The sequence below is a fragment of the Chanodichthys erythropterus genome, chromosome 13, assembly GCF_024489055.1.
Source record: "Chanodichthys erythropterus isolate Z2021 chromosome 13, ASM2448905v1, whole genome shotgun sequence".
Classification (NCBI taxonomy): domain Eukaryota; kingdom Metazoa; phylum Chordata; class Actinopteri; order Cypriniformes; family Xenocyprididae; genus Chanodichthys; species Chanodichthys erythropterus.
In genome coordinates, this window is record NC_090233.1 from 22025342 (window position 1) to 22036133 (window position 10792).

The window sequence follows — 10792 nt, forward strand, 5'->3', positions numbered from 1 at the left end:
CCATTGTTTTCACTCATCACATCAAACATTTGCAACAATATGCATTGAGGAACAAGAAATAATTTCCTTGTTTCTTTCTGTCACTTTCAGGTATGAGAAGATGATCAGTGGGATGTATCTTGGAGAGATTGTCAGAAACGTTCTCTTGGACTTCACTGCCAAAGGTCTGCTTTTCCGTGGAAAACTTTCAGAGAGACTGAAAACACGCGGTATCTTCGAGACCAAGTTCCTGTCGCAGATTGAAAGGTGTGTGAGAACAGTCTGGCAATTTTTAATGTCTGAGCCCCAGGGCCTTCTGTGTTCCTAAAGATTATATTCAAATTCAAGACATGCTGATTAGGTCCAATATTATTTGATGAGCCTAAGGCACCTTGGCATGTGTAATTAGATATGGTGTTTTCTTTTGTTTAATCAAAAAGGTAATATTCCAAATGAGGACCTCCTGCAAAATGGCTGGATTTGACAATTTTTGCATATCTATGCTACAGTATTTATATTCCATCTCTGTGCCTTGGGTTTTGTGGGTTTGCTAACCTTGATTTAATTAAACTTGTTGTCACGTAGCAGGAGATATGCAATACAATTTGTTCTGCTGATTAATAAAGGGGTCTTATTTTTACATTTTCAACTTGTGTAATGTTCTGTTTGAGCATGGAAAAGGTCTGCAAAGTTACAAAACACAAAGCCACGGTATCAGTAAGCACTGTTTCTGAACTCCCTAAAATGCCTTGATTTTAGTTTTCTTCTGAGAATGTTTGTCACAATATTACTCATTTAAATAAGGGGTGTGACAGTTCTGAAACACCCTCAAAGTGGTTGACCAATCACAACACACTGGTCCGACCAATCACAACACACCAACCAACCAGTCAGCGAGCATTGATCTTTTCAGATGGAGAGGCTTCATAGAGAAAGGAGTTGCAATCATGTAAAATTCAACAAAATTCAATCGAACGTTCAAGCATGAAAACCTGTTTTAGTAGAGCCTATTAAAAAGGGCATAATAGGTACCCTTTAATCAACATAATTAATCTGGTTCTTTCTTACAGCGATCGTTTGGCACTGAGGCAGGTCCGTTCCATCTTGCAGCACTTGGGTTTGACCAGCAGTACGTGCGACGACAGTATTCTTGTGAAAGAGGTTTGCAGCGTGGTGTCCAGACGGGCGGCCCAGTTGTGTGGAGCCGGTCTGGCGGCCGTGGTGGACAAGATACGGCGAAATCGTGGCCTCAAGAAACTCAGTATCACAGTAGGAGTGGACGGCACGCTCTACAAACTCCACCCACAGTGAGTGGCCACACAGCAGGATGCTGCAATAAGAGCATAAGTGTGACCGTGAATCTCTTTTGGAGCTAATATTTGCAGCTGATAATTTAGTTAAATTAGTGGCTTTCAAATTATAGGTTGACATTCTACTTAGAGCATGTAGGCTTTTGTGAGAGGCGTACAGTAAAGGGAGGAAAAAATTTGTTTATGTCAGACAAGAAAAATTTATTTATACCACAGTAGCCTGAAATGACAGTGTAAAATTGTAAGTGCACCCACGACGCTTGTTAATTTAGCAGAGGCATTAAAGTTGAGCCATAAATCACTGGCCTTTTAAATCATTTGCTATCTTGTAGTTCCACTTAAATTTACTGGCTAACTTACCAAGAAAAGTTTTTACTAGCCAATGCTTACATGTGCAATGTCAGGAGTTTAGGGTTAGTTCACCCAAAAATTAAACTTCTGTCATTAATTACTCACCCCGATGTTGTTCCACACCTGTAAGACCTTTGTTCACCTTCGGAATACAAATTACGATTTTTTTGATGAAATCTGAGAGATTTTTTTTTTATCTCCCATTGAAAGCACATAACTAATGTCATTCAAGGTTCGGTAAAATAGTACTTCCAGATTCTACGTTAGAATGCCGGCTCATTATTGGTTGGTTCCTGCGTAAGCATCACACGTATGCGTCATACCGCTCATGTGTTACAGCATCGGCCAATACTGAGTTGGTGTTCTGGGACTGTATTCACAAAACATCTTAAGACTAAAAGTAGCTCCTAACTTGCCGATTTAGGAGAAACTCTTAAAAATAATGGGCGTGTCAGTCCTAATTTTAGGACTCCTTAATTTTTGCTAAATTTATTTCACAAAGCATTTTAGCACTAAAACTAGCTCCTAAGTCTGTGAAACGTTAGGAGTAGTCAAGAGGACTCCTAAGTCACTAAGACCAAATCACACCTAATCCATCCAAAGACACTGTACACCATTGAGACAATAGCAATAGAGCCTTGGGTGCTGAACCTTTTCTTCATAAATGCAATACATTTTGATTTATAGATTTGAATCTACAATGAGACGCTAAAAATAAATCTTTAACAAATAAATAAATATTGTTTGATTACCTGTGGCAATGGTTTGCATGAGTTCACACTTACAAATGATTGAATAGAGTAAAAAATATATATAATAAGTGTATTTGGTGTGCTGTCCAAGGGGATCGAGGGCTCCGAGCCTGCAATTTAGCCCAAACCCAAAGTGAGGAGCGGGTTGGCGGAGGGACACAGAAAACTAAGTAACAATAGGCGAGTCGGCTCTCGTCTGTGTATATATTCCTCCTCTCGAGCTGATTAGAAAGAATGTTTGAATGTGTTTCTCCCAAACTTTGTTTATAAAACATATTTAGTTGCTTGAATTCTACATTCTCTTGAGATGCAGACATCCAAGAGGCGGACAATTAACCGTATAAAATTAGTGACAGTTAGCTTATATTTTAAAACCTTTATGGCAACAATATGGCAACATATTATTTTGACTATGGCAACATTTTCATTAAAAAATATTTATTTGAATAATGCAACATTTGTATTTTAAAACCTTTATTTTAATGTAGAAACATGACACCTCATTCTACAATATATCTATGATTAAATCGCTGACTGCTCCCCATCAGCCAATCACTGTATGTATACTCCATAGCAACGAGGTCAACCCCGCCCTTACTCTTAAGACTTCAGTCTATTCCTTAGTAAAAGTTTGTCTCAGCAGCTTTGTGAATAGGTTTCAAGAGAGAACTCTTAGCTAAGAACTTTTACTGCTATTTGGGAGAACTCTTAGTGGTAAGATAAAATGTTTTGTGAATACGGCCTCTGACGTAGAACCTGGAAGCACTATTTTACTGAACCTTGAATGGCGTTAGTTATGTGCTTTCTATGGGAGATGAATTTTTAAAAAAAAAAAAAAAAAAAACCTGCCTACCTACCTCTTTACTGTCTTACTGTATTGAGAGTTACTTTAGAAAAGAGGTATTTTATAAATCAAAACTGAAAAGTTGCTGTTTTTTGCTGAGAAAACAGTGATAAAAGTTAGGCACATTTGATGTGAAAATTTAACATGCAAAGCTTGCAGTGTCTTTTGTCCTTCAGAGACCCTTTTGATAGAAGAGACGCTTTCATATGTAGGCTTTGACATAAAGTGAATTTGAGATGAGTTTTGATTTTGTCAAGCATATGTCCTGATTTGTCAGTTTCAACTTTATTCACATTTGCTTTTAGTCTGGGAAAGAGAACAAATTAAGGCGATTGGCTGTTAAAAAAGGGACAAGCTATTTGGTATTCCTTGCTTCAACTTCTTTTTCAGTCAGAATCATGAAAACGAGAAAAAGAAAACTGCTTGCCAAGCCATTCGATGCAGTTCAGTGCTATTGTTAGCTTTTTTACTATTAAAACCATTTTCATTAAATTACATTATAATATATAATAAGGAAATAAAGTTAAATACAAATCAAAGCTAAATATGAATATTTTAAAAAAAAATTCTAAAATTGAAATGTAAAAAAATAAAAATATAAAACTAAAAGCTAATTAAACATATTAATAAATACTATTATTGTATATAAATAATGCTAAAATAACACTGAAAAATTTAGTTTTGAAAGAGTACAGATTTTTTTTTTTTTTTTTTTTATTGTACTATGCTCTGGAGAAAAAATAAAAATAAATGCACAAAAGAGCAAATTTTGGTCACAATGATTTCCTCATTCAGATGTCCTGTTGTCTCCTCTTTTGTCTCATCAGCTTTGCCACCATCATGCGGGAGACCTTAAGAGACCTGGCGCCCAACTGTGAGGTTACTCTCGTCCAATCAGAAGATGGCAGCGGAAAAGGTGCCGCCCTCATCACGGCTGTGGCTTGTCGATTAAAAGATGCAGGAAAGTAGTGACTGAGCGGAATAATATAAAGGGGAAAAGATAATGAGGAAGAAAGAAAATTACGTACTGAGCTTCCAGATTTTTTTTTTTTTTTTAATTCTGTGCAAAAATGTGACCTTACTGAAACAACACTCCTGTCTGTACAAGAATGTATTGTATTTATTTTTTTAGTTTAGGTTATTCATTGCAAATGCTTGGAATGTGCCGGTGGGGGGTTGTTTGTAGACAAGGGAAAATCAAACAACAGAAGAAAAACAAATAACTAGACTAGATCCTCTTGCGGATATATATTTGTATTGTTACTGATTTGAAAAAAAGCACAATGAGATTTTATTCACCTTTTGACTTGAATGGTGTCATTTATGTTTGTACCTAACTCCAGTGCATGTGATTAAAGGAATAATTCTAAGTGAAGTAGGTGAGTAAACAGAATTGTTATTTTTGGGAACTGTTCCTTTAAATACATTTATTGATGATTTGCAAGTAAGGATGTTCTCTAGTTTAATCTTAATTTGTGTCCGTGCTGTTGTTCCTGTTACTAAAGTACAGTCCTGCTGCTACTAGACTGAGTTGAAGCTAATTTAATTGGTTTTCTGAACAGGTCCAGTGCTGGTTTGATGAAAGCTGTCAGGTAAAAGCTTTTTAATGGCTAACTTGATTGTGTGAGCTGGAAAATTGGCTTTAAGTGCTTTAAGTTTATGTGGGGTGACCAGACTGAATTTGGTCTAGTATAAAATCTACTAAAAAGTACATGCAATCCAAAACATACAAATTGAAGTATATATGGTGCGTTGGCACTTTTTAGGTTGGAAATGATTGGTGAAATTATCACCGTTAGATGTCAAGTGACTCACACTGTGAAAATGAATGCATCAAATTGTGTCTTTTCTTGCAGCCCTGCTGGGATATTTATTATTGATGAATGTTGCCATTGCTGATCAGAGCTGTGCGTCACAGTTTATCATGTTGTTGTGGATAATGTCAGGGTGAGGTGTAATTTTTCTACAGCAAATACTGAGCGAGTGCCATTTTGTCAGACTGCCAGTAACGAACCTTCTGCAAACTTTGTCAAGTAATCAAATAAGATCAAGCTGATCATTTTATTTTTATATGATTTCACTTATTTATCTCCTTTATTGAATTGATTGTTAAAGGTTGGATTGAATTTGCAGAAATTACACTAAAATTATTCACACAAGAATGGAGTCATGACTGACATCACTGGTTACCACCGATATAGAGCATTACCAACTGACTGAATTGATGTGGTCTACTACAAAAATGTCAGGCTATCTATTTTTGTATGTAATTGCAGTCTGCACACAAAGGCAGAACAGGAATATAAATACCCTTCCACCTGAGAATTTGTTTTTTCTAGCTGAACACTGTAGGCTCTGGAATAATATATATATATAGAGAGAGAGAGAGAGAGGAAGTGAAAGCATTTTTTTGTTTTGTTTTTAAGATGAGGTTAAAGGATTAGTTACACCAAACTTTACTCACCCTCAAGCCACCCTAAGTGTATATGACTTTCTTTTTTTTTTTATGAATCAAAGGTTTAAAACAACAGTATTTTTTTTAAATAGAAATGTCATTATAGATATTTTTACGGTCACTTTTAATCAATTACTGCATCACTGCTGAATAAAAGTATTGGTTTCTTGAAAGAAAATCTTATTGACCCTAAACTTTTACATTTATATTTTGACTGTTTTATGGGAATTCAGAAAGACTTTAATGCTTCCTTAAGGGATAGTTCACTCAGAAATGAAAACTGGGTCATTATTTACTCGTAATATTGTTCTAAACCTTATTTGTTTTCAGTACAACAATAATTGTGAAGGATTTTCATGCTGCTCTTTTCCATACTACTAGGACCAAAAATGTACAATAACAGCATTCATATGATTCATGCACTATATTTGAAATCACATGAAATCTTTGTGTGAAGAGCAGGCCTAAATTTCAGTGTTTGGTTATACTTCATTTTAAGGTGTCCTTGTTTAATTGTAATTATACATTTAAGTAATATTAATCAACTACAACCTAGTTTCACAGACAGGGCTTAGATTAAACCAGGATTAGGCCTTAGTTCAATTAGGACATTTAAGTAGCTTGTATAAATGTGCCTTAGAAAAAAACATTACTCATGGGCATCTTGACTCAAAACAATGGCACTGACATTTTAAGATATCGTCCCCTTGGAATTATAAGGTTCTATCTGACATTTTTTGTCAAAATTGAGTTATTCACATATTCTTATTCTGTGACAAATTATTTACATTATGTGATGTTTTGGTAATTTTGAGTACAATTGGGGACTTTTTTATTTAGAAAACAATAAGGTTCTATCTACAAAGTCCAATAACTCAAAGACAATAACTCATGAATTTTTAAGGTCAAATCAGGTCTGCTATGCTACAGCTTTCAAATGTTCTTTGATGCATCTAAACACTGCCTTTTGCAGGGTAATTTTCCACATATTCAGTGTGTGCATGCTAAAAGGCCACTTCAGAAATGCATTAGACAAGCAAATGTGGTGTCAATCACATGTATAACCTTTAATACCTGGTGAACGTCTCTGTAAGTATTGTATTTTGGTTTGGGTTTTAAGTAAAGCCCCCTGAAACAAACCCCACATCTATGCATCTAATTTGTGGAAACGTATTGAAGAAAAAAGAATGCAAAAACTTTGAAGTTCAATCTCAGAACTGCTCAGAATGAAGATAGAACCTTGTAATTCCAAGGGGACGATATGTCCGCGCAAGTTGCTTTCAGTTAAAACAGCTCAAACATGCATTTTATTCTGGGACCAGCTTTCTTTCTTTCGACAGCTGTATATTTTCCGCCAGATTTCCCCCCCCCATGAGGTTATAATATTTATCAAACTTGCTCAGGTTTGTACTTCCTGATAGCCGTGTGGACAGTGTGCTGATATGGTGTTGTTGTGCACCTGAGTTCGAGTCAAGCCTTTCCCGGATCCCGTGTGCATTCTCTCTCCAATTTTGCTTCCTACAAAAAGTACATGTAGCGTATACAGTAACAAGGACACTGTAAAATAATGTTACCAAGTGTTTCCCTTGAACGACATGAGTAATTAATGAAAGAATTTTCATTTTATTTTGAACCTAAATAATCCTATAGCCATATGCTTCTGGCTAGTGTACACATGCTTTGATGGTAGCATCTTAAAAACACAAATTTTTATCCAGACAATGAAATATTCATAAATCTCGTTGAGTTTAAGAACTTTGCATGCTGTATATTGGTTCTGCCATTGCCGCATGCATACATTTTCTCAAAAGATTGTCAGTCACTTAGATGGATTTGTGTGAATTTATGAATGACTAACAGATTTTCTGTTCAGTATTCCTGTCCATTCTGTGCCACTGAGCGGTCTGCTTATTCTAGTAGGGCTCTATGGACAATAACTCATGAATTTTTAAGGTCAAATCAGGTCTGCTATGCTACAGCTTTCAAATGTTCTTTGAGGCACCTTAACACTGCCTTCTGCAGGGCAATTTTCCACATATTCAGTGTGTGCATGCTGAAAGGCCACTTCAGAAATGCTATAGACAAGCAAAGGTGATGTCAATCACATGTATGACCTTTAACACCTGGTGAACGTCTCTGTAAGTATTGTATTTTGGTTTGGGTTTTAAGTAAAGCCCCCTGAAACAAACCCCACATCTATGCAAGATGCTCAAAAACCATTTAAATGTTCATAGAATGTTGTTGCTTTCTAACCTTTTAGAGTTGATCATTCATAATTGTATTTCTTCATCACCAGCTTTTAAATAAAAACAATATCTCAAGTGTATAATTTGTGGACAATTTTAAGGAACACAACACTTTTCAACATTGATAATAAGAAATGTTTCTTGAGCAGCAAATCAGCATTAGAATGATTTCTGAAGGATCATGTGACACTGTACTCACTGAGTATAGGTTCATTTTGAAAGCGTCAAAAGCTTCAACAGTCTTCAATGACAGCAGCTGAGTAATTTTTTATTTATTTTGTCACAATTGATCTTTACTAAAGGACTGGAAGGACAGTTTGGTCTCTATCCTTGGTATCAACCATCTGGTCGATGTATGCTTCAGAAAGAGTAGTTAAAGGTGCCCTCGAATGAAAAATTTAATTTATCTTGGCATAGTTGAATAACGAGTTCAGTACATGGAAAAGACATACATTGAGTTTCAAACCCCATTGCTTCCTCTTTCTTATGTAAATCTCTTGTTTAAAAGACTTCCGGAAAACACGCGGATCTCAACATAACACTGACTATTACGTAACAGTCGGGGTGTACGCCCCCAATATTTGCATATGCCAGCCCATGTTCGAGCATTAGACAAGGAAAGGCAGTATTAACGTCTGGATCTGTGCACAGACAAGGTAAGCAAGCAAGAACAACAACTAAAAATGGCAGATGGAGCGATAATTACTGACATGATCCATGATCGCATGACATTTTTAGTGATATTTGTAAATTGTCTTTCTAAATGTTTCATTAGCATGTTGCTAATGTATTGTTAAATGTGGTTAAAGTTACCATCGTTTATTGCTGTATTCACGGAGACAAGAGAGCCGTCGCTATTTTCATTTTTAAACACTTGCAGTCTGTATAATTCATAAACACAACTTCATTCTTTATAAATCTCTCCAACAGTGTAGCATTAGCCGTTAGCCACAGAGCACAGCCTCAAACTCAGAGAATCAAATGTGAACATCAAAATAAATACTTTACTCACATGATTCGATGTATGCACACAGCATGCATGACGAACATCTTGTAAAGATCCATTTGAGGGTTTTATTAGCTGTGTGAACTTTGTAAATGCGCTGTAATATAGTCGAGAGCTCGTGTGGCAGGAAGCACGCGATTTAAAGGGGCGGCGCCTGAAAAAATCAGTGTATAGTTAATGATGCCCCAAAATAGTCAGTTAAAAAAATGAATAAAAAAAATCTATGGGGTATTTTGATCTGAAACTTCACAGACACATTCAGGAGACACCTTAGACTTATATTACATCTTGTGAAAGAAAGTTCTTGGGCACCTTTAAATTAATAAATGAATCACATCATAATGTACGAAAAAGAAAACCCTGTGAAAAAGATCTTATTTGTATACATATCTTTTGAACTTTAAATACATTTTTAATGGGCAGACTACCTACTCCAAACTGTTGAACAGTAATGACTCAAACAGTAATTTTCAAAATAACTGTCAGAATTGATTTTTTTTTTTTTTTTTTTTTTTCTGAAGCCAGCTTTGATTTGTGATGTTTTTAGACTTTGAAGCAATGCTTTGATTGTGTCAAGATAAATAACAGGCTTCTTGAAGAACTTATTGCCTTTTAAAGGAATGTCAGGTGACTGCTTTTGAAATGTCCAGCAATAAAAAAATAAATACCTGCAGTACATCTCTGTAATGTCATAATATTTCCCATCTAGCTGCATAAAATGTTGCAACATCGTACTGTATTACAGTCTTTGAGCTGTACAAGTGGAACAGGAAGTGATTATCTGCAACCTTTTAGGATGTACTTGCTTTTTTTAAATTGACTGCATAACTGAAAGTCAGGCATGCAAAAGTACAAATTATAAACGAGTCATCCGGTATGAACAGTGAATTCCTGCACCCCGGATATCCAACAGTTATTTGAGGAAAGAAGGAATAGAATAGAAGCCACTGAAGTTGCTTTGAGCTCCACTTTTTCCTCTTGAACCACAAATCCAAGTAATGCCATTCTGCTACTCTTCTTTAGTGCGTTTTTAATTTCGGCTCACAACTTAATCATTGTAGCTTGTCAGAGACTAAAAAATGTAAAATGTGTCAAAAATTTTATAATTCCCATCTATTCCTATTGTGTTAGGGGTCAATTTGACTATTTATTTATTTATTTTGTCGTGAATACTTGTAGTGACTGTTTGCACATTGAGGTGCAAATACTGTAAGTGTAAATAGTATCTAATATTATTTATACTTTCTTATTGCTATTTATACTTCTACCTTTTTTGCTGTATGTGTGGTTCTCAAGCCCTTGTGAGTGTAAAATGGGGCTTTCATATGTCTTTTCAGTGCTGCAACAGTGTAAAAAAGGCAGTCTAAAAAAAACATAACAACCAAAAGCATCATTTGACAGATTTTTTGACTGTGAAACTCAGCTAGATAAAGAAAAGGAAGTTTTCAATTTCAAGTCAACTTTGAGTCTTAAAAAGGGATAGTTCACCCATAATGTCGTCCATATGGCAAAAGCTGTGAAGGTTTTTTGTTTTTTTTTAAACAGTAAAAAACTTTACAGAAACTCAGATGTCAAGCATAACATCATTAAACTCTAACAGGCCTTTCCCTTCACTAAATAACAAATAAAAATTAACACTTAAAGGTGCCCTAGAATTAAATATTGAATTTACCTCAGCATAGTTGAATAACAAGAGTTCAGTACATGGAAAAGACATACAGTGAGTCTCAAACTACATTGTTTCCTCCTTCTTATATAAATCTCATTTGTTTAAAAGACCTCCGAAGAACAGGCGAATCTCAACATAACACCGACTGTTACGTAACAGTCAGGGTGTACGCCCCCAATA

General features: G+C 35.5%; 1 protein-coding gene across 1 annotated transcript in view; it reads left to right on the forward strand.

Moving 5' to 3' along the window:
• hk2 (hexokinase 2) overlaps positions 1-9629 on the forward strand; it is a 59416-nt gene extending 49787 nt beyond the window's left edge. Inside the window, exons 16-18 of the mRNA XM_067408169.1 lie at positions 91-246; positions 1050-1286; positions 4064-9629. Coding sequence (XP_067264270.1) covers positions 91-246; positions 1050-1286; positions 4064-4205 — 535 coding nt within the window. The 3' untranslated portion in view covers positions 4206-9629. The remainder of the gene's footprint in view (positions 1-90; positions 247-1049; positions 1287-4063) is intronic.
• Positions 9630-10792: the final 1163 nt, after the last annotated feature.